This window comes from Erythrolamprus reginae, chromosome 7, assembly GCF_031021105.1.
Source record: "Erythrolamprus reginae isolate rEryReg1 chromosome 7, rEryReg1.hap1, whole genome shotgun sequence".
NCBI classification, from domain to species: Eukaryota; Metazoa; Chordata; class Lepidosauria; order Squamata; family Dipsadidae; genus Erythrolamprus; species Erythrolamprus reginae.
In genome coordinates this window covers 52060187-52085133 of record NC_091956.1, presented here as the reverse complement: position 1 = coordinate 52085133, position 24947 = coordinate 52060187, and the positions used below count along the sequence as shown (strand labels likewise).

The following is a 24947-nucleotide window of genomic DNA, read 5'->3' as shown; positions in this document are numbered from 1 at the left end:
AAATTGATAATTATCTGATTAGTCTCCTTTCCCCTCTTTATAAATAGGGATCATAAGAGCTGTGCCCCCAACTTTTTGGAACCATTGTAGTTTAATCAATAAAACAGAAAAGGAAGATTAGTACCATACTAGAGTCTATCAATCTAAGTTACAGATATTTTCAGCTGTTAGGTAATCATTACCAGGCACCTTTCCTGGTTTAAGTTGATTAACTAAATTTTTGATTGATTTAATTTAATTTCTCCTTATTTATTAAAGTTACTAAATTAAAGTGCCTCTCCAATTTCAGCTGGAATGGTAAAAGTGGGGCAACCTTGTGTCTATCCACTGAACATTATGAGAAGGAAACTCAAACCCAGAATTTTAGAAGAATTCTAAACAAAACAGAATATATCTTGTTCCTATATTTTTTTCAAGCTTTGTGCCTATATATGCAAAATACGATAAATTTTGTTTAATAGAAGCAAACAAAAAGTAGCAAATGAGGTTTGTAATAAATCAATTGTCAAAGAGACTAAAGTCACAGTATTTGCTGTGATTCTGCTTTAAGAGCAGCACTAACAGTAATGGAAAATAATCTTACAAGAGAAAACCATATCTGAACACATTTCAGGTAATTGCCCAGTAGGTTTAAGTTGAGATTGCTCAATATGTGGCCCAAACTGCAAGAATAGCCCGCAGAGTCCTAAAACATGGCCCACAGCAACACTGTCCTTGTGACTGCTGGACAAGGACAAAGCATTTTCAAGGCAACTGTTGGGGATGGGGATTCAGTACTAACTGACTCAAAATCAAGCATTATATTTATTTCCACCTCTCTGTGAGAGCTCAAACAGCCACAGCACTTGTCTCCGAATGTGAAGAAAACAAAATCAGATATGGCCATCCAAAATTTGAAAACCTGTCAAGGAACTCTTTGAAATAAATACATACTAGGTTAGGAAAAAAATAAGGATCTTTACAAGAACTATTTCTAAAGCATGTTTGCTAAAGATGATTTTCATTCTGCAGCTGTTCAGAGAAACAGCATGGCCAACAGGTATATGAATTAAGGCTATATGGAAGAATTTCAGCCTCGTGGAGATTTTGCAGGCCATCCATTCCTAACAGCAGGCTAATGTACTTCTATATCCATGAAGCAGCAGGATGAATGCCAGTTCTGCCCGCATTAGAGAAAAAGGTTTCACTTCCACTTCAAGATAGCTAACTCAAAGCTGAATATGACACACTGTGAGCATCTGAAGAACATTTCCCACAACCTTGCTTTCCTTCAGATAAAAGCAATTGAGATGGGTCAGACATAATTCAGGTTTCCTTAGGTAGCAGGGCAGTTAGCACTCTAGTTATGCGACAGCAGAACTCCTATTAATAGGAACACTTTAAGGCTAACAGTGATAACAGAAATATCTTATTCTGTGGCATTTGTAACAATTGCTAACAATTGATACTTATGCTTCTTTAGGGGAAAAAAACACATTTTCTTTTAAAAATTGGGCAAATACAAAAAAATGATCAATGCAATCTACCCCTGTAAAGCAAGGGGCTTCAACCTCTGAGCCATGGCCAACTACCGGGCTACATGCTATTTGCAACCGGACTGCGTGAGTGGCAGCTTGGTGTGTGCACATGTATGCACGGTCCCACTTGCACATAGTGGCCACTCAAAGCCCCACTTGTACAAGTGTCGTGGGTGATCGGGGCCCCACTTGTGAGTGCTTGAGGTTCCACTCACACGAGAGCTGGTGGTCCCACTCGTGTGAGCACTGCAGATGATCTTGGCCCCACTCAGATGGGGCTGAGAGTGGGGCCAAGTGCCTGCCCCTCCCACTCTTTACCCCCTCCCCACAAACTCTGGACCACCAACTCAGAAGATTGGGCAACTCTGCTGTAAGGTACAGCGATCAATCTGTAGAAAATTCAAGGCAAAAATCATTCTGTAATGAAGAGTATGGTATTTTTCGGACTATATGACACACTGGAGTACAAGACGCACCAGGATTTCAAAGAGATAAAGAAGAAAAAAATGTTTTTGCCCTCACTGGCCCCCAGGAGCACTCTGCAGGCCTCCAAAACCCTCTGTGCATCCTGTTTTTGTGAAAAATGGGCCTGTTTTTCACAAAACCAGGATGTGCAGAAGGTTTGGAAGACATGAAGAGTGCTCCTGGGGCTGGGAAGAGCAAAACACAATTTTTATTTAATATTTACCTGTTTTTCACCCCTCAAACCCTCCACCCATCACCTTTTTGCCCTCCCCAGCCCCCAGGAACATTGTGCAGGCTTCCCAAAACCTCTGTGGAGCCCGTTTTTGTGAAAAATGGGCCTGTTTTGGGCAAAAATTGGATGAATGGAACAGTTTCGGGAAACTAAAATACTCTAAAAAGTACAGTATTTCTCTTTACTGTTTCTGTTTAAGCTAAACAGAAATGCTATAATATGGAATTGATAACAATTCTTAGAGCTAACAGCTTTGAATAAAATATATAGTTTTCCTGGGGATCATTAACAATATTCTTATTCTTGAAGATACGTAGTTCTAAACTGTTGGATCCATTTTCTTTCCTAAGCTTCTGATTCTAATAAAATTCTTATGTGCTTAATGCAAACAATGAGGGATGAGCTTTTCTTTCCTGTAAATAAAAGAAATACAAGACTTATTTTAAACAAAAATAATAGTGCTTAGGTAAAAGACTAACTCTGAAAGTAGCAATGAAATTAAGCCTTTTAAAATTAGGATGTGTACTTTATAGATCCAGAGACAACAAAGAAAACACACAAATGTTATTGATTAACATATCTAAGTGATGGCAGAATGAATGATTTAATGGCACTTGATGAAACAGATTGTGTTTCTGATGCAGTAGATTGTATTCAACTAAAATTAAATTTACTAATTTCAAGGTATTACAAGATTCTTTGGGGATTCTACTGCAAAGGACTAATAAGACTATTCCATTGGAAATTGTTAATATTGCCTAATCTTTGTTACTTCAACTGCATAAAAAGAATATCTGCTGCAGATCTTTCACTCTGATTGGCATCCTATGCAAAGATACAAATTATTCTTTCTGCAATCTCATATACTGGGAAGCAAATATTTAGTCTAAAAATGGTTCTGAAGTCACAACAGCTGACTTTGGTTAACATTATGCTGGATTAAATCTGGTTAATATTTAGAATATTATACCATAAGTGGTATAACTATACCACTTGGAAATCCATGGCTATAAAGTCATATTGGTGAAAAAACATCCTAAAAGATAGCAGTAGCAAACAAGTTCATGTTCCTAGAGCATGTGTCCTCAAACTACGGCCCGCGGGCTGCATGTGGCCTGCCGAAGCTATTAATCTGGCCCACACAGGATGAGGCTGCCCCGCCACATCACCCCACCCACCCTTCAGCAGAGCCAGGACTTTATCTTTGTCATACTCAGTAATACTTTTAATATCTACATAAAACCGCTGGGTGAGATCATCCAAGGGCATGGGGTGAGGTATCATCAATACGCCGATGATACCCAGCTGTACATCTCCACCCCATGTCCAGTCAATGAAGCAGTGGAAGTGATGTGCCAGTGTCTGGAGGATGTTGGTGTCTGGATGGGTGTCAACAGACTCAAACTCAACCCTGATAAGATGGAGTGGCTGTGGGTTTTGCCTCCCAAGGACAATTCTATCTGTCCTTCCATCACCCGGGGGGGGGGAATTATTGACCCCCTCAGAGAGGGTCCACAACTTGGGCGTCCTCCTCGATCCACAGCTCACATTAGAGAACTATCTTTCAGCTGTGGCGAGGGGGGGTGTTTGCCCAGGTTCGCCTGGTGCACCAGTTGCGGCCCTACTTGGACCGGGAGTCACTTCTCACAGTTACTCATGCCCTCATCACCTCAAGGTTCGACTACTGTAATACTCTCTACATGGGGCTATCTTTGAAGTGTGTTCGGAAACTTCAGATCGTGCAGAATGCAGCTGCGAGAGCAATCATGGGCTTCCCAAGGCATGCCCATGTTACACCAACACTCTGCAGTCTGCATTGGTTGCTGATCAGTTTCCGGTCACAATTCAAAGTGTTGGTTATGACCTATAAAGCCCTTCATGGCACCAGACCAGAATACCTGTGAGACCGCCTTCTGCTGCACGAATCCCAGCAGCCGGTTAAGTCCCACCGAGTTGGCCTTCTCTGGGTCCCGTCGACTAAACAATGTCGGCTGGCGGGACCCAGGAGAAGAGCCTTCTCTGTGGCGGCCCCGACCCTCTGAAACCAGCTCCCCCCAGAGATTAGGATTGCCCCCACCCTCTTTGCCTTTCATAAACTTCTTAAAACCCACCTCTGCCATCAGGCATGGGGGAACTGAGACATCTCCCCTTGCCTATATAGTTTTATGTATGGTATGTTTGTGTGTATGCTTTTAGACTTTTTAATGTTAAATTGTTATTTTAGACTTTTAATATTAGATTTGTTATTGTATATTGTTTTATCACTGCTGTAAGCCATCCCGAGTCTGCGGAGAGGGGCAACATACAAATCTAATAAATAATAATAAATAATAATACTTGCCCTTGAGAGCTGGAACTGAAAGGTAATTTTGGCCAAAAATGAGTGAAAACGGACTGTTTTTGGTTAAAAAAAACACAAACCGATTTTGCCTGTTTTTGAACTGTAGAATGCTCCTGGAGGTGGGAGGGTGAAAAATGAGGCACATAGACACTGCAGAAGGCAAAAATGGCTGATTTTTCACCTCCCTCTACCTCCAGAAGATAGATAGAGGGATAGAGAGAGACAGAGAGAGAGGGGGGAGAAAGAGAAAAAAAGAGAGGGACAGAAAGCGAAAAAGAGAGGGAGGGGGACAGGGAAAGATTTCTGAAGCTCCTTGGGGCCGAAAAGAATTGGTACAAAACTGAGTTTCTTGAACTGGATCACTAGACTCCTAAACAATTGAAAAAATGATCTAGTAAGAAGAAAAGGCAACCAAAAGAACAATATGCAAACAAAAGAAAATAAGACACCGCCAGGAGCAGAACAAATTAAAATTTAATTTGTGTGCATTGTTCAATGGACTGTTAAATTGGCTACATGACCACCTAGCCACACCAACCCAGCCAATCCAATAGTCTTAGGGACTTTAAATTGACCATCTGTTTAAAAACTTTGAAGACCCTTGTCCTAGAGAATAGGTCCAAATTTTACATCGTCTCCAATCCCACCCTGCTACCTTTTCCCAGCATTTATTGACTGTGGCCATTTTGTCTTTCTTCACAAAAGATAAATGTAAGATATAGTAAGGGCTACAAAGTTTTACTCCCTATGGTTTGGAGGGGCACATAACATGGATTTTGTAAATTGCTAACATAGTTTGTATTTTAATTTGATTTATTTTCTCTCTTTTAAAATGATGTTCGGGTTTATTAGCTTGTCACGTTTCAGTGTTTAACAGACAAGAATTGCAGACAATAAAGTTAATTGGGTACTTTTTATCTGGCAATCTGAAACCTTGCACAGAGTGACAAACAATAAGGAAAACCAAGTCAGTGCTACTGTGGTTTAATCCTCCACCCCTTAAATGCTCTCTACCCTACCACTGTGGTTCCACCTCTGGGCCCCATCCCATATAATTCCCATCCCTCATGTGCTGCAACTTTGCCAGTGTCTTTACAGCTGCAGAGCTTTCTATCTGGCATGCCATGCTTCTTTCTGGCATGCTAGGCTCTCTGGGCCTGCGCATGTTCTGCCGCCCATCTGTTCTGCCACACATCAGCTGTGTACCTGTGGCCAAACTGGCCTTCTGCAGGTTCCATAGACGCAGGCTTTTCGGGGACATGCCTGTCCTCCCCACAGCTCAGCTGGGGCTCCACGGCATGTGTGACTTTTGTGCAGCTCAGCTGTGTGGCTTGAGGGCTGCTGGCAGGCATTCGGGGGGCATGGTCTTTGGTATGTGTGGATGGGCATCCCAGCTGGTGGCTCTCCTTCCCTTCCTGAATGGTAGCCCTAGCGGGCTGGCAACCCAGGACCGACATGTGGCTGCCCACTATGGAGACAACACATGGAAGGCAAAGGACATCATGAGATCTCTCCTGGGCGTCATCCCCCTGTCCATCTGGGTTTTATTGATGAAACCGTTTCACCAACCAGAATGCTCTTACAACCTTGCTTCTCACCCATGAGGCTTCTGACAGGGGTTACTTCTTCCAATGCACCAAATACTGTAGTAGGCTCCTGTGCCTAACGGAGTCCAACATCTGCTCCATCTTGTAGTGAATATCCCCATTTATCTGTATTGGCTGCTGCGCCTGGGTTGAGGAACCCCATATGATTGTTTTTACTGAGTGTGGGAGACTCCTATGGAATACTGGGCGGGTTTTACCCAGGGATGGGCTCCTACAGGTACGGTCAGGTACACAGAATTTGTAGAAAATTTTTTGTCAGGTACGCAGAACTGGTAGAAAAATTCTGATTTTGTTTTTCTTTTTCCCCTTCTGGGCTCTGGGTATGTTTTTCCTATCGCAGTAAATGAGGTTGAATGTGTATAATTTTAGAAGAGCTGTGCGTGTGTGTATGTGTGTGTGTGTGTTGTGTGTATTGTGTGTGTATGCACGCGCACGGGCGCATACACATACACATTCACTTTATATAGTAGATAATGTATACTTTTGTGTACATGTGTGTAATATGTAGGGAACACATATGGCATATATACATAGAATTAAATAGTATATTTTGGATGTTCAGTAATAGTAAGGGAAAATGTATCTCTTTGAGGCGATGAGAGGCCAGGCACTCTAACCCTAACCAAAACCCTTGACGTGAGTGACCTCAAGTTGGCTACCTTTAAGCCAGTCACATGACTTTTAAGCCATTTCCCGGTTACATGATTGTCAAGCCACCCCCATCTGGTCACATGATCAGCAAGCCAAACCCACAAAATAAGCCACACCCACAGTGTGGCAGTAAAAAGTTTTTGCAGCCCTTCACTGGTTTTACCTAATAGTCAGGGGAGTTTGAGTTTCACCATGACTGGATTGAGGTATAGGGAATGGCCCTAGGAACTTTGGGGTTAGTTTTTAGCAAGGTACCTTGAGCTTGAGGTACTTTGTGGAGTGATACTCTTGTCTCCCAATGTGAAAAGGGGCTATGCTATGCTTTTTATACCCTTGCACTTTATAGGCTTCTGCCGCTGTCTGTAAGGCCATCCTGACATTTCCCCACACTTGTTTAATGCTAGCAAGCCACTTGTTCAAGCTCACTTCAATGGGGGACCTCTCACAGGCACTCTGGTATTGGGACAAACTCAATTCCATTCACTATCCAGAAGTGGGTGATCCCATGCTGCTGTGCACTGCATTGTTATAGGCCACCTCGGCAAATGGTAGTAACTTGGCCCAGTGAAGTCTGTTGGTACCACACATAGCAGCAGAGGTACTGTTCCACCATTGTATTGGTTCTCTCAACTGCTCCATTGGGGGCCGGGTGAAAAGTGGAACTGAGGCCTTGGAAGGACCCCACCATTTTCAAGAATTGTTGCCAAAACATGGCAGTAAACTAACCTCCTTCTCCCAGTTGGAAACAATCTTTCTTGGTATTCCATGCAGGTGATAAATGTGGGCAATGAACAGCTTTGCTAGTTTTCCGGCTGATGGGAGGCTGGGACAGGCTATGAAATGGGCTTGCTTTGAAAAAAGTTTGATTACTGTCCAGTTCACAGTGTTGCCCTGGCTTTCTGGAAGTTCCACAATGAAGTCCATGACCAGTTCCTCCCATGGTTGGGTGGGGTTTGCCACAGGCTGTAGAAGGCTGGGAGGCTTCTCCAGCTGCTTCTTCATGGTGGCACAGATGGTGCAGATCTGAATGTAGTCCTCCAAGTCCCGTTTCATCCAAGGCCACCAAAATTGCCAGTTCATCAAGTGGAGAGTTTTCAGGAATCCAAAGTGTCCAGTGGAGTGGCATCATGTCATCATTGAAGTACAGCAGTGTGCTGGATGCCGGAAACATATACTGTATTTTGGATCCTTTCCAAACCAGGCCATTTCACTGTGGGAATAGCTGCCGGTTTGCTTAGAACCAGGGGTCGGTGAGCAGGACTATTTGTATGGACCGAGTTATATTGGCCACCCGTTCCCCACATTGGGATCATGCCCGGATCTGAGAGGCTGGGACCCCTTGTAAACTGAAGGGCATTACCCTGAATTGGTAGATATCCAATGGACAATTGAATGCTGTCTTCCATTCATCCCCTTCTTTGAACCAAACCCAATAGTAGGTCTCCCTTAGGTACAGCTTGATGAAGATATGTCCTTCAACCAAGCAGGCCAACATGTCCTTCATAAGGGGTAGAGGGTACATGTGCTCCACATACAACCCGTTAATTCCCCAGAAGTCTATGCACAAGTGCAGGCCCCCATCCTTCTTTTCCCTGAAAAGGACTGGGGCTGCGATACGGGATCTAGGCAGTTGTATGAATCCCCTTTCTATGTTCTTTTCTATATATCATCTTAATTCCTCCAATTCCTTTGGGAGAGGTCATAGAATACATTTTTGATGCAAACAGGCTCCACCTATTTGTACCTCTCAGGTGACCCTGCTGACCCAGATAAATCTTCAGGTGGCCTTAAAGACTCACTAAAAGAATGCAAATGATCAGCTGTTTGCAAGGAATATAAATCCTTCCCCACAATCCAATCAGAAATGAATAAATTTCTTGGATGAGAAATGAAATGTGCTCAAAGAAAAAACAGAAAGTCCAGTTGCCTCTTGAAAAAGCACTTGGAGGGAAAAGGCCACCTGGAGGGAAAATCTGGACTTAAAATGACAGAACTCGTGTTGCAGAAAACATCTACATCTTCTCAGTCCATAAAATCATGCAATCCCAGAAAAATTCATAATACATAGCCTAAATAATCTCATCCAATGTTGCCCATGTGGAATGTGAACTAATATGAGCAATTTTATCCAGCAAAATAACTTGCAAACATTTTAGAGTAGTTTAAAGAACAATTGTACTCATTCAGCAAGTGGGCTATTTCAATACCATTTAACTGCATCCTGCAGATCAATAAGAGTGAAGAGGTACTGATACTTCAACAAAACTCATAGAATTGTCCAACTATTTGGTAATGATGAAACACATACTGACAAGGAAATAGGCATTGCCACAATAAGAGACTAACAATATCCTCTATATTCAGATGATAAGTTATCTGTTCTGAATCAGATCAGACTAGATCCAATATGTGGTCACCTCTACGCATACAGCTTGTTTTCAATTGGGACATGTTAAACCTAGTCATGGAATCCATGAATTACAGAGCTAACCCCGATTACTATCGCCAGGACACAAAAACTGAAATTCTCCAGGGTTTCCAGGTACTTTTGTATCCACATTCTGAACAACAAAGGCTCTGATCACAAGCAAAGCATTATGCAGGATTACCACCACTCTGCCTCCCCAGAGCTGTGACTGCTAAAACATCAAAAACCATTGTGTACAAATTTTAGACAGGACTTTATTTTTATTTATACCATTTAAATAAACATTTCTCTCCCCATATGAAGTTATTGTTTACACATGTCAGGTCAGCTCATTCCTCCCAAACCAAATAGTCAAAGAACAAGATCTTATTACACACTGTATCGTAGTATTTTATAACAATAGCCTATTTGTGAAAAATGGTCTATTTGATTTATTATTTTGGATAATCTTCAATGGAGCCTGTGAAGGGTCAGTGAATAACAATGGACACAAATAATCAATTTGATGAAGAGAAATAAAATGTGTGTTTACAGTTTGCTACCAGTGTTTTCATTTGGATGAAAAGACATTTTAAACAAAACATCATTTATATACCAAGATCATAAGCTATGATTTGCCTACTTCCTGTATAATCTTATGAGCTGTGGTGGCACAGTGGTTAAAATGCAGTACAGTCTAACACTGTCCACAGCCTGGTATTTGATCCTGATGGTGCTCAAGGTGGACTCAGCCTTACATCCTTCTGAGGTTGATAAATTGGGGACCCAGATTGTTGAAGGCAATATGTTGACTCTGTAAACTACTTAGACCAGACCTGGGCAAGGGGCAGGCCGTGGGCCGCATTTGGCCCTCCCACTGTCTGTGACCGGTCCACAGAGATCGGGGTCCGCTCCAGTGCGAGGATGAAAGAGCTCACTGTGTCTGCCGGGATTCCTCTGGTTCCTGCTTTCCTGATGAATCATGAGGAAAGCAGGAACCGGAGGTGTCCCGGCAGACGCGGTGAGCTCTTTCATCCTCGCATTGGAGCGGACCCCGACCTCCTACTGAGAGCGGCCGAGCACAGAAACCACGCAAACACTCCAGCGCATTGATTGTGGTGCACCATGTTGCCATAAAGCAAACAATTAGGGGTCTGTAGAGTGGGTCTGGGTGTTTAGGTCAGGCCAGGGTCTGGGTTTCTACAGTATTGGGTAGAACTGAGTTAATTATATTAGTCCAGCCCTCTAAAACCATCCCAATTTCTCATGTGGCCCATGGCAAAATTAATTGTCCACCCCTGGCTTAGATAGTGCTGTAAAGACTATGGGGTGGTATATAAGCGCTAGTGCTATTTATATTTTTCAGATGTACAATATGTGAACATGTGGAACAAGACAGCTGTTTTTCAAGAAACTTCAAGAAGCAATACATGCTAAGCCTGTGTTAACATAACGTTAAAAGTGGTTTATTTGTCTATATATCATATTATATAATAATTCTAGTCTATTTTTGGTGAGTCTGGAGCATTAATAATTGCATGTAAAAGTTTAAGCACTAACAAATGATATTTTCCAATGAATTCTTAGACAAACAGAAACTAATTCAACTTTGCATTTTTCCAACATTAACATTTTGAACAAATTCATTAATTGCTGTATGGTTTATTTAGTAAATAGTGGTTAAACAAAGTGAAATTGTAATTTACATATCATAACTGAAACAACATTCCATAACTTTTAATCTTAGCCATGATATTATAGGTCATAAGCTGCCACAAAACAATGTAGGCTACAGAAAAGTTTGACACGAATTATTTTCTTAGGGAAGATTAAGAGGTTTCTTTTAAAAAGCAAGTCATTCATAAATTTTAAAAAAGCAAGATGGAAATATTTCTGGAGTTGAAACAGTACAATTCTGAACAGTTGTAGCAGTAACTGCCAATGAAAACATATATTACACAGGTAAAAACATAGCTTCCCTTAAGTCACTATTTCTACAGTTAAACTTTAATGAAACATTTTGTAAACTCTTGAGCAGTACAGTTCATAATTATCAAACTATTGCATTCCAGTCAGGTGAATTAAAAGCTACAATCTCAATTTTAGCATGTAAGACATGTGACCTGCCTCTGACCCTTATCACTGGCCGCTTTCCTTCCACTAACTCAAACAAAAGGTATTCTCTTCAGAGCACCACTCCTATAGCCAACATACCAATAGCGACTGCAAAATTCACTCAAATTGCAACATCAAATGGATTAATGTATCACTGAAAATGCTTTAAGTATCTGATTCTTCAGTTTGAGGGGATGAGGAAAAACAGTTTAACGGCAGGGGGGGAAACCACCAATCTACCATCCTCCACAAAATACATTTACTAAAAGCTCAAGTCCCTCTTTTCCCAAAAGCCCACAGCAGTGGGGAGATACTTCTCCACAAATATTTGCATTCTGTTCTAGTGGTTATGTCCTATGAAAACAAAAGCAAAGAAAAATTCAAAGTGTAATCAAATTCCAATCTAGCTATTTTATTTACCTACCATATGTGTAATCCATATTATTACTTCTTGCTCATCTTATAAGCCTTAAGAATGTGGTGTAAGATCTCTAAAACATTTGATTTTACTTTTAATGTTTTATATTTAGGGTTAATCTAATATTCTGGAAAAAGATCTCCCAGCTGTCCTTTCTAATCTGTAACCCTAAGTATGTAATTATTTTTTCTAAACTTTTGAATATTTATTCGAATCAATTCCATTAAAATATTTTAACAACTCACATTCTTATACTGGTGTTTTCTTTAAATAATAAAATTGCTGTTATTCACTATAGAAGGAGTTATGTTAATTCTTTCATCTATTCATTCAAATGATTCCCTGTATTTTTATTCTGATGAGTATATAAAGTAGTTAAAAATAATATATTTTGCCTGCCAGTTAGGTCCTAGGGAGCAATGTTCCGTAGCTGAGTTTCTTAGCTGAGGGGGTCAGTATTGGCCCAAGACACTTTTGTAGTAATGTGGCTAGCGTGGCTACACACTGAGGTGCATGGAATACTGTTACCTTCCCATCAAAGTGGTATCTATTTATCTACTTGCATTTTCATTTCATTTCCATTTATTCTTTCGATCTGCTAGGTTGGCAGGAGCTGGGCCAAGCAACGGGAGATTATTATTATTATTATTATTATTATTATTATTATTAATAATAATAATCCAGCAGACGTGGTTGGTAAATCCACAGTAACCGAATTTAAACATGCCTGGGATAAACATATATCCATTGTAAGATAAAATACAGGAAATAGTATAAGGGCAGACTAGATGGACCATGAGGTCTTTTTCTGCCGTCAGTCTTCTATGTTTCTATGTTTCTATAATAATAATAATAATAATAATAATAATAATAATAATAATAATAATACTTGTATGCCACCCCTCTCCGAAGACCTGGGGCAGCTCACAACAGGGTGGCTCATCCCGTCACAGGGAACTTGGATCTCGAACCTGGGCTATAACAAGCTCAGACTCTTTAACACTTGAATCATCCTATCGTCTAAAAATAATATAATTATTTATTTATTTATTTATTTATTTATTTATTTATTCTATTTTTATGCCGCCCTTCTCCTTAGACTCAGGGCGGCTTACAATATGTTAGCAAAACCACTTTTTAACAGAGCCCGCATATTGCTCCCACAATCCGGGTCCTCATTTTACCCACCTCGGAAGAATGGAAGGCTGAGTCAACCTTGAGCCAGTGATGAGATTTGAACCGCTGACCTACAGATCTACAATCAGCTTCGGTGGCCTGCAGTACCTCACTTGACCTGCTGAGCTACCCTGGCTCTAAATTAAATTTTAATTTAATTAAAATTAAAAATATCAATTAACTAAATGCTTCTATGGGTCTTTACAAATGACTTTGCCATTTATTTTTTTATTACATTTAGATCTCATTTTTTGTAACAGGAGTTCAAGATGCATAGGAACCACTTCCTTACTCTAATTTAACTCTAACAGTCAATCTGATAGTTGAGCTAAATGAAAGTAATTGGAGCAATGTAACACAGTAAGCTTCCATAGCTGACATTAGACTAGGTCCTGGATTCCCTACCAGTGTAACACTTTAATCTTTTAGATCTCTCATGAAATCTATTGGAACTTATCCAAGAATAACACTGTATTGCACCACTATAGGACCTCTCACATTTATAGTAAATATGCAAATGAGGATGAGGAAAGTTATCTCATTAGTCATATTAACGCGAGTGGAACCTTCAGTGGATTGCTAGTTCATTGAAGGCTACTGCTTGGGTTTCTGACCACTTTGGTCCTCTTCTACACTCCTCCCTCCTGCCCTACAATTTAATGACTTGATTTAGATTTAATCCTTACTGTACAAACAGGCCTTGCTGAATGACAAATAGTTTAAATAATTCACGATACTGAATGAAAAAGACTTATGACCATACCTCATACATATGGATGTTGCAGCATCCCTGCAGTCAGGTGATCATAATTCAATTGCTTGGCAACAGGCTTGCAATTGTCACAATGTCTCATTGTCACATGATCGCTATTTGCAATTTTCACTGCTAACTTCCAACAAGCAAAGTTAATAGGGAAGCTGGTAGAAAGTCACAAACAGTGATCATGTGGGACGATGCAATTATGCAGGATTTGCCTTACAGCAGTAACTGTTACTACAGCAAGTGCTGTCATGAGCTGTCATGACCATGTGACACCATGCTTTACAACTGTGTAATTTAGCAATGGAGCTGTTGGTCCCAGTTATCATAATAAAGTGAGGACTACCTATACTGATTTTGGATATAGTTGACCAGTTATATAGTTTTGGATATAGTTGACCAATAACTATATTGGATTTTGGTTATAGTTGACCAATAACCCCTTTTCCACCTAAAAATGTTTTAAATTATTATTTATTACTGTTCTGAAAAGTTTTGAGATTTGCATCAGATTGCTCTTACAACTTTTTTGTGCGTTTGGTGCCACTTTGACCAGCTTTACAATGACACTAAAAGCATAAAGAACATGAACATAGGAAATTCAATATAATTGTAATACAATTTTGTATAAATATATTTCTTAGAAGATTCTTCAACATCTCCTAGTTTTGTCTTTGAGAAAAAGAGCAGATTTGCAGGATTAATTAGAATGTTTTGTCAAAACCAAAACAGAAAATAATGTTTTAATTGGTAACATGAAAATTTAAGGTTAATAGACAATTCTAAGTAATTCTGAAATCCACTTGATAGGATATAACAGTACTAACAAAATGAAGTAGGAGGAAAAGCAGCAGCAGTAGAAGCAGTAGAAGCTATAATGTTTTTCCTAAGAAAATAAACCAAGTGAATTGCTGTGGGGAGTTTCAACTGTCTCATAAGAAATCTTCTGTTTTCAAGTCCTTGTTAAGAGTCTAACAGCAGAGTCTAATCTGGATAAGCCTTCTTATATAATCAATACAGCACTTACAGAAAACACTTACGGTTTATGTGGTCGATATAGTAGACACCAATCTGACGATCGTATGCAGCTTCCCATCCCCATGGTAGCTCATCTCCGACACAGTCTGCAAAGGATAATGGCTTTGTTAACCTAAAAACAAAATAACAAAATAATTGAATTAAGATTATGGAATTTTTTCCTCAATACAGACATAAAGAAAATTAAGCAATTTAATTCAGAAGTGCCTCTTCAGGCACTACCCTGTTCAATATCTCCACTTTAAAGAATAAGTGAGAAAAGGTTGATTAAGAAACATTGACAAAGGCTAAATGCTTTTTTAAAAAATAGATCAGTATGCAGAAAGGATATCCTATGCTCTTTCCTGCATATTATTTTTAGATGACCATGACTGTTTTATTTTTTTATATATTTTTTCTTAATAATTCTCAACACTGAATTCTTTTTCATTATAGTTCTCTTGGGCTGTGCTATAACTCTAAAAATACTGAAACCAATGCACAATTGGAAAATTTAGACTGTTTTTCAATTCCTTCAAGGTGGAGCCATTGTCTCTAACTCACCTTGTCTCTGATTTAAAATTCTTCATGGTCTTTTATAAATAAATTGGCTTTGATATATAAATAGGAGCTTAGTATTTCGGGGAAAAGAAGGCATCACATGCCATCATGGCTGAGATATATTTTTTTAATGCTACCTTTTGACCTTTAATGGAAAATAGAGAACAAAAGTGGATTCAATGAGTGGTAAGTTTGTCCCTATAATCATACAATATATAGTTATCTATTGTTTTCCCTAATCACAGCATCTTGGTAAATGTACAGGGAGAACAAATGCAAGATGGTAGTAGACATCAATAGGAAAACATTTTTCCTTTTATTCTCCTAATTATTCTCCTATTCTGAATAACATGCATTAGAATGATGCTTGTGACCTGCAAAGGATATGTCATAAACCAGTGTTTTTCAACCAGTGTGCCATGGCACACTAGTGTGCTGCAAGACATGGTCAGGTGTGCTGCGAAGAAGGAAGCTCAGTTTCCGGTCTCGCAACTTTTTACGAGACCGGAAGCTGAGCTTCCTTCTTCGCGCCTTCCAGGTTTTCTGACAGCTGCAGCGCCCCACCCGGCTGGAGCTTCCCTGGCGGTTGTGGCAGGCGAGCTTTGGGGCCCGGCGGGAGGGCGCCAGCAGCAGGAGGGTGCTGGCAGCAGCGGCACCGGGCAGTAGCCAAAGGGTGTCAGCAGGGCGGTTGGCTGCGAGCGGGAGCTCCAGGGTGGAGGAACCGGTGGCGGCGGCTGGACGTGTTGCTGGAGGCCGTACATGCTGGCGCTGTGGGGCTGGCACTGGCCCCCTGGCTGGGCCGGGACAGAGGTGCCAGCCCTGTGCCCATGCCCAGCGCAGCGCCAGCATGTACGGTGTCCAGCAACACGTCCAGCCACCACCATCGGTGCCTCCACCCTGGAGCTCCCGCTCGCAGCCGACTGCCCTGCCGCCACCCTGCCGCTACTGCCCGGTGCCGCTGTTGCCGTCATGGTGTACGACAGAGAAAGAGAGAGAGAAAAAAAGAGAAATAGCAAGAGAGAGAGAGCAAGAGAGCGGGAGAGAGAAAAAGAGAGAAAGAGAAAGAAAGAAAGAAAGAAAGAAAGAAAGAAAGAAAGAGAGAGAGAGAAAGAAAGAGAGAGAGTGAGAAAGAAAGCAAGAGAGAAAGAAAGAGAAAAAGTAAGAGAGTGAAAGAGAGAGAGAAAGAAAGAGTGAGAGAGAAAGAAAGAAAGAGAGAGAGAGAAAGAAAGAAAACAAGAGTGAGAGAGAAAGAAAGAAAGAGTGAGAGAGAAAGAAAGCAAGAGAAAGAGAGAGAAAAGGAGAGGAAGGGAGAGAGAGAGAAATGAGAGAAAAAGGGGGAGAAAAAAGAGAAATGAGAAAATGATTGAGGCAGAGAATGAGAAGAAAGAGAGAGAAACAAGAGAGAGAGAGAGAAGTGACTCTTGATTTAAAGCATATGATAAAAAGCATCCAAAGAATGAGAAACCGCCCCAGCCCTCACCTGTTTTTGGAAATGGTTCAAGAGTGTATATATATACACACATATACACACAAGGGGGGGAGGAGACAGGGATGGAAAAAGAGAGGAGAGTGTCTTAGAGTGTCATTTTGGTTGGTGGTGTGCCCCAGGATTTTGTAAATGTAAAAAATATGCTGCGGCTCAAAAAAGGTTGAAAATCACTGTCATAAACAAATGGTGCAAATATAGGCTAACTGGAACAGAAATGGCTAGAGACAAATCTCTAGTTTATTTACACTGGAGGGAAGTAAGCAGTAGAGTATCCCAAATTTCCATATTAGGGCCAGCACTCTTCATAAACGATTTAAATCAGGGAACAAAAAGGGAACTCATCAAATTTGTAGATGATACTAAACTGGCAGGAATAGTCAACATCCCAGAATATAGTCCCAAAATCCAGACGGATCTCGACGTACTTGAACACTGGGCCCTATCTAAGAAAATGAAATTCAATGGTGAGAAGGGGTGTTGGTCTTATCTGATATGCCTCTTCTCATAGGGTGGAGCTAACCTCCAAAATGGGATGACACTGTTCCTTCAGCCAATGAGGACTGAGTCCGACAAATTGATATCTTCATCCTCTTGCCACAATTCCTCCTCTTTTGACAAAGGATGATGGCCAGACTTGGTGTGTAGCTCCCAAAGTCAACAAACCAGAAGATAACAATTTGATGTCCTAAAGGCCAGACTAGACTAACTTTGGGCGGGATTGGATGTTAGCTCCACCCTACAAGAAGAAATGTATCAGGTAAGATCAATGCCCCTTTTCCATAGTGGGTGGAGGAAACCTCCAAGAATGGGACATACCAAAGCAGTCTTTCCATTGGGAGGGCTAAGTTTGTCTGGCTTGCCCAGTCTGTGGTACCATGCATTGCAGGACCCTGCAACCAAATGCCGTTTCCGACGATGCAAAAATGTCAATATTGTAATAGCGGATAAAGGGAGTTGGTGAGGCCCAAGTGGGATATTGGGGGAGGCTTGAGTAGGCCAAGCAGTCCCCCTGGTAGGTCGTGGCAAGGACTGGAGGTCATAACCCTTCGCAATCATGCTTGAAGCCAATATCCCACAGTAGATGCCTTCTGTCCCAAAGAAGTCAGTTGAAAAGAGACAAACAGCACCTTCGTTCTGCGCAGTGATGATGTGCAATTGAGGTAGATCTTTAGTGCCTTTCTAACATCAAGTTTGTGCCACTGTCTCTCTAAAGAATGCGAGGGATTGGGGGCAAATTGGGCAGGACAATTTCCTGGGCCCAGGGAAAATAAGAGTTTATTTCTGGGATAAATGTGAGGTCAGTCTGAGGACCACTTGATCAGAATTTAATATATAGAGATTGCCCCTAACTGACAAGGTGGCAAGCTCCAAGATCCTCCAAGTAGAGGTAATCACCACGGGGAATGCCACCTTACAGGTAAGGTGGTGAAGCGAAGTGGTCCCCAAGGGCTCTTAGGGGGTACCCTTCAGTGACAGGATAACTTTTGAGAGGTCCCAGGTTGGGTACTAATGGATGACAGGGGAATACAAGCACTGTTCCCTCTAACCTGCGTTATTATTATTATTATTATTATTATTATTATTATTATTATTATTATTTATTAGATTTGTATGCCGCCCCTCTTTGAAGACTTTTTGCTGAGGGCGCAAAGAGCAAAAAGTTCCGAGACCGGAAGTTGAGCTTCCTTCGTCATGCCTTCCAAATTTTTCCAGCCACCTTGTTCCTCCTAGGTGCGCTGCCAGAGTTAGCCAGTTCTGGCGGCTCTCTTGCTGAGCTCCACCCCATGGCTCCGGTTTCAGCCGCTGCTACATGGATCCCCAAGAACATGGCACTGGTGGGCGACAGCTCTGCCCCTTCAGGCTCCCGCTCCTTCCCCACCACCTGTGTCTACCGCCGGCACCTCCCACCAAGCCAGCGGCCATCGCCACGGGTTCTTCGGGCAGGAGCTGCTGCTTCCCTCTGGGCAGTCCAGACACGTGGCCGTAGAAGGTGTCCTGGAAAAAGCGGCGGTCAGCCTCCCTCCCACCCTCAGAGGCGCATGGCTGGGTGCAGAAGTTCGCCCTGAGGGAGGAGGCGGGGATTGCGCGGAATGAAAGCAGCGAGGAGAACGCCCCCTCGATCTCACCCAAGGTAACAAAAGGCCTGCCGAAAGTCGAGCCAGGCAAAACACATGCACGTACACACACACACACTCCTCCTCTTTGAGTTGCCGGCTCCCGTTTTCAGAATGGAGAGTGAATGGGAGTCCAGGGTCAGAGGGTGTAGGCTTGTCAGGCAAGTCCTGACTGTGGGGAGAGAAGAGGGAGGGTGAAAGAGGGAAAAGAGAGAGAGAAGTGGAGAGAAAGAAAGAAAGGGAAAAAGAAGGAAAAGAGAGGGAGGGAAAAAGAAGTGGAGAGGAAGGAAGGAGGGAGGGGAGGGGAGGAGGGAAGGAAGGAAGAGAGAGAAAAGGGGGAGAAAGAGAGGGAGGGAAAGAGGGAAGAGAGAGGGAGAAAGATTGAGAGGAAGGAAGACAGAGAAAGAGAGAAAAAGGTGGAAGGAAGAGAGAAGGAAAGAAAGAAAGGAAGAGAGAGAGAGAGAAAGAAAATCTAAATCTAGTTTGAAACTAACTCAACTATTTAAGTGGCATTTTGATACTTAGCAGAGTTGCCCCATTCCAAGGTCACTGTTATAGACACACAGTATTTTATTTCGAAATTCTCTGAGGCAAAATATGGTGTGTTTTTTAAAAACCAAAATATCTTTACTGCAGATTAAGATCAGCAAAACAATATCAATCATCCAATTTCTTAATATACTTTAATTTTCATACCTCTCAGCTGCGTAAAAACCTTTGGTAGCTTATAATTAAAAAGAAAAATAACAAATATCAAAAGAAAAACACAGGCTACTGAAAAACAACATGGTTTCTTCCCTTTGGCAAGCGTGATGGAAATTTGAGGAGGGATGATTGATTATTAAATATGGATTGACTATGGAATGTGGTAAAAGATATATTTAGATGTTGTTTAAATATTAGGATGTATTAATTCGTAAAATTGGATTAGAATTTTAGAACTACAGTACTGTATATAGAATTACATAGGTAAAATTAATGGAAGATACAGTACATAGGATAAATAAGGGGTTGTACTGTATGATTTTATGACTTTGCATTATGAATTTAAAATATACGATTGATGAAAGTTAATAATAGTAAATGCTAAGTGCCTGAAAATTAATTGAGTTTGGAAATACAGAGGTACCTCGACATACGAGTTTAATTCGTTCCAGACCCGAGCTTGTAAGTCGATCAACTCGTATCTCGAACGAATGCCTTTAGACTTTGTTTTTCGCGCTTAAATAACCGGAAGCAAGGAGATTCTTGTGCCAACTAGCGGAACCTCGGCTCGTATCCCGAATTTGAGCTTGGGTGTCGAACAGAAATTTTGCTCGCATCACGGCTCGTAACTTGGAATACTGGCATGTGGAGCAGCTCGTATCTAGAGGTACCACTGTATTGAATGAGATTATAGAAAAGTGAATATGGAAATATATTAATTGATGCATTGGTGTTCATATAGATTTTCATAATATTATTAGATTACTATAATACTATGATAAACATTTAAGAAATGAATATTTTAAAGCACGGATTTTGGTTTTGGTTTTGCTGGTTTTAGTCTTAATAGTAATAGATTTTGTTTTTCTTTTTTTATTATTAATTTCTTTTAATAAAAAAGAAGAGAATTTTTTTCCTAATTAGGAAAAAGTTGTATAGGGTTTTTTGTTTCTTTTAAAAAGAATGTATAAGAAGGAGGAGTAGGCATGACGGTCTATCTGGATTTATAAGACAATAATGATATTAATTGAAATATAAAATAACAGAATAACATAGTGGGAAGGGACCTTATTCTGCCCCAGCACCGAGCCCCAAATAATTATTCAATAAGTTGTCTTGGGTGACATCTGTGAAAAAAATCAAGCATGAAAATTTATTTATTTGTTTATTTATTTATTTATTCATCCATCCATTCATTTATTTAGACTTCTATGCCGCCCAGTCCCAAAGGGACTGCCGCTCAGACACTATACTTTTCCGCCCACACTGAAAAAAAATTAGAGGGAACACTGGACACAAGTTTACAGTCCTTTTCAAGAACCTGCACAATGGGGAATGCTGAGATAAGTAGAAGACTTCTAAGATTTCTTCCAACTCTATTATTCTGTTATTAAGGAAAATGAAGAATCATGGAATAGGCTAAGACATTTGCACAAAGAACAATAATAGCACAAAACATTTCAGAAGACAGAGGATACAAAATGGAAGCAAAAGAAAGATGAAGAAATGTGATATAAAGGACCATGCTTGTTAAGAACAGTTCTTTTTTCCTGGAGTTTCAGAACAGATTCCAGAGCTTCCCCCATATACTGTATGCTTTGGCATGAAAAACTATTGCTGGATACCTCAAAAGCTAAATAAGATGGCTGTACAGGCTTTTCAAGTGAAAGAATACCAGCATTTCCTCAGCTGTGAGGAGAAATAGATGGCGATGATAGGAGAGAATGAGACTTGAGTCTGTTGAGAGAAATGTGCTGAGTTTTTGCTGCTTGCATTGAGGACATAATGGAATTCCGAGATCCTTAAAGTCATTGACAAATTTATCTCTTATGATGGCCAAGCCAAGAAAAGAGAGATGGGGGGAAGGGAGGGAGAGGTGGGGGGGGGGAGAGATCTCAAATACTTGGGAAATTTATTCTTTACAATTATACAGGTATACAATAGAAAGTATACAATTATACCTGCTCCTACTATGCAATCTATTATTTTCTAAATGCCTCCAAACTGATGGCTAAAAACGTTGTTGCAGAATTTTCTCAACAACAAGCTCCCCAGTTTGTTGTTATCTGGATCTTCTTTTTACTCCTCTTTGAAGACAAGACTATTCTCTGCTCCTCAATTCAAACTTTTTCCTTGTCCAAGCTCATATTAAAAGTGCTGTGAAAATAGTTTATTGCAACGATGTTTTGGCATGAAAGAGCCTTTCAGAAAGCAAGGGTTTTTTTTGGAATAAATGAAGTTATAAATGAAATGAAAGAGAGAGCAAATGTGCAGGTACTGAATAGAGGGGGAAAATGTACCAGTGAGGAGAAACAAAATTGGAAAAGAGTGGAGAACATAAAAGAGAAAAAGAAGAAAAGAGGGTCTTCTTTTAACAATGGAGAGAATCAACTCAGGAGATATAAAATACCAAAAAAAAGCATATTGAATAAAGACAGAAGTGGAAATAGAATAAAAAGATGAATTGGAGAAGTGGAAATAATGTGGAGTCTACAAAAATGAGGCAGCAGTGGAAACAAAGAACAGTGGATAAATGAGACAAAGAGCTGAGTAAGGAGAACCAGAAGAGGCTTCAAAATGATTTGAATGTGAGTTTACAATTTATGGGTGTGAAGTAAAAATAATAATAAAGGGTTTGTCCCAAATAGCCAGCCAGGAGAGAAATTCTGGCCAAAGAGAATTTTATTTTGTACAGTTGCCTACCTAAAGTCTGTCATCATCTCCAAACTATGGCAGTACTTCACAGAAGGCTGTTGTGACTTACTAACCAACTAGGAGACTTGGTAGTGATGCTTAATAATCTGATGCCTTGACAACTTACCATTTTATATATGGGAAAGATTCTCATAAGATAATTGCATTTCAGTATGTTCACTTTAAGTAATCCTCTCAATTCCTATTCTCCAAGATGAACAGAAAAGGGAGAAAGTTCAAGAACGATACTGGCTCAACAGCATACTTTAAAGTCCTTAGCAGAAAAAAAATATTTTAAAGAAAGGGAAAGAAAACTTTTTAAAAGCAGAGCATTTTTTTTTACTAGTAATCCTGAACAGACAATTGATCATAAAGAAGCATTACTAATCACATGCACTGACTGAAATAGTAGATTGACACTTTGCCCCCTGCTTTATCCAAGAAAAAATTAAAATGGTGGAGGAAAGTGTCCTTGTAGCTTTGGTACACAGCACTCATATCATTAGGAACTGAGTTACAGAGGCTGAAAAAAGTTTTCTAGAGAAGAGTCATGGCCCTGAAACATAGAGCTGTGAACAAATGATCTCAAAAAAATGTAGAATCGGTGTTTAGAAAATTTATTTTATTTTATTTTATTTTACTTTTTAGTTTGTTTGTTTATCTTCTGTGCCACCCTTCTCAACCGACTCAGGTGTAACAGATGACTTGATGTATCACTGATCTTGTCTGCTCCTGGACTCTGGACCAGGGTGAGGTTGGATTCTCTGGCAATACATTGAGAAGGAGTGTGTCAGGTAAGACCAACACTCTTTCTCTGTTGTACTACCCTGAGTATCCAAAGTATGGGACATACCAAAGACAGGCTGTCCTAAGAGTGGACCACATTCTGGTCCTGAGTCCCCAGGTTTGTATGCACTTTCTGGAGGACCCTTCTGCCACTTCAGCTGAGGCAAATATATCCAAATATAGTGTCTAGTGAATGGGGACAGTGAGGATCAAGTTGCTGCCCTACAGACTTCCATTACAAAGGCCTGAGTTGCCCATGCAGCCATTGTGGCCTCGCTTCTGGTAGAATGGGCAGTCATTCACTGAGTAGAGCTTGAAGTTCGTAGGCCTTGGCGATACATGCTCGTATTCACTGTCCCACTGTTGATGCAGTAACCTTGTTATCTAATGTAGAAGGTTGGAACAACACAAATGGTGACTCATTTTTCCTCAGGGGAGCTGTACTCTTTATACAGATGTGAGTGGTCTCGGGCAGAAGTCCCGCAGAAGTCCAGCAATATGATTTTGTATGCACTGTAGAACCAGGAATTAATCTTAGGTAAAAAGGAGAGGTCTAGGTGCAATACCGGAGAGGGGCGGCATATAAATCTAATAAATAATAACAACAACAATAATAATAATAATACCACCCTGTCTAGGTGGAATACACACAAATCCTCCCTTACGGAAAGGGCTGCTAGTTCCAAAATGCATCTGGTTGAAGTAATAGCCACAATGATTGCTACCCTGTGTTGTGGTTGGCTCTGGCCCAGCTCCTGCCCCAAGGAATGTGGAGGTGGATGCAGGGGAAACATCAACATGTCATAGGCCTGTTTTGTTGCCGACAGAGTCAGGTAGTGCAGTTTCCTCGGATGAAGAAGAAGGTGGGAGTGACTTGGAAGAGGGGGGCTTGGCACACAGCCCAGGAAGTCAATCTCCATTATCTTCGGTTGATTCGGATGCGGAAGTCTTGGACCCACGCAGGCGCAGAGTTATGCGTAGAAGAGACCAATTGAGGACATATTACAGGAGATAAGAGAGGCCACCTCTGTTTGGGTGGGGCTCCAGTAATTAGAGCTGCTGATACAAATAGCAGCGTGTGGGCTTGGCCGTTGTGGAAGATTATCTGATCGCAGTTCTTCAGGATCGTGCCTTGCTGTTTTCCGGACTTTGTTTGTTGGTTTTTCATGCCTTTGAAACCAAAGTAGAGCAAAGTGTGTGTGTCTCACTTCGTTGGAAGAAGAAGGGCTGTGACGATTCTTCACAGCTGCTAGCTAAGTACTTAAGAACTGATTGAGGGACTGTCTTCTAATGCATAGCTTCCTGTTTGTATGGAGTGTAGAGGCTAGCCTCTATTTGGACTTGACATCCGTTGCCACCACAGAGAAGGCCCTTCCCCATGGTCCCCCCAACCGACACTGTCAAGTTGACAGAACCCGGAGAAAGCCAACTTTGGGGGTCTTTATTGGTTGCTGGGAGCTATGCATTAGAAGACAGTCCCTCAGATACTCTGGTCTTAAGTCATGTAGGGCTCTATAGATGATAACCAACACCTTGAATTGCATCCGGAGACTGATTGGAAGCCAGTGCAACTCACAGAGGGTTGGTGTGATGTGGGTGTACCTAGGCACACCCACAACCGCTCGTGCGGCTGGATTCTGTACTAATTGACGCCTCCAAACACTGAATTAAATTGTCTACATAACGCTGATAACTTTTTCCCCTGATCTGAGAATCCAAAGAAATTACAATCCTTCATTCTGAATCTCTTTCCTACAAACATCTTTCTCAGATGTAAGACTGAACAAAACTGGGGATTAGCCAGGAGAGGCGTGGCAGAAAAGTGTAAATGGATTCAGTCTCTAAAAGGAAGAAGACAGAGTCAATCCCATACTTTGATTCTCAGGGCAGTA

General features: G+C 41.0%; 1 protein-coding gene across 9 annotated transcripts in view; it reads right to left on the bottom strand.

Moving 5' to 3' along the window:
* WWC2 (WW and C2 domain containing 2) overlaps positions 1-24947 on the bottom strand; it is a 203210-nt gene that overhangs the window by 116028 nt on the left and 62235 nt on the right. For all 9 annotated transcript variants that reach the window (XM_070757482.1, XM_070757484.1, XM_070757485.1 and 6 more), the window contains one exon: positions 14730-14839. In XM_070757482.1, the coding sequence (XP_070613583.1) occupies positions 14730-14839 (110 nt within the window). The remainder of the gene's footprint in view (positions 1-14729; positions 14840-24947) is intronic.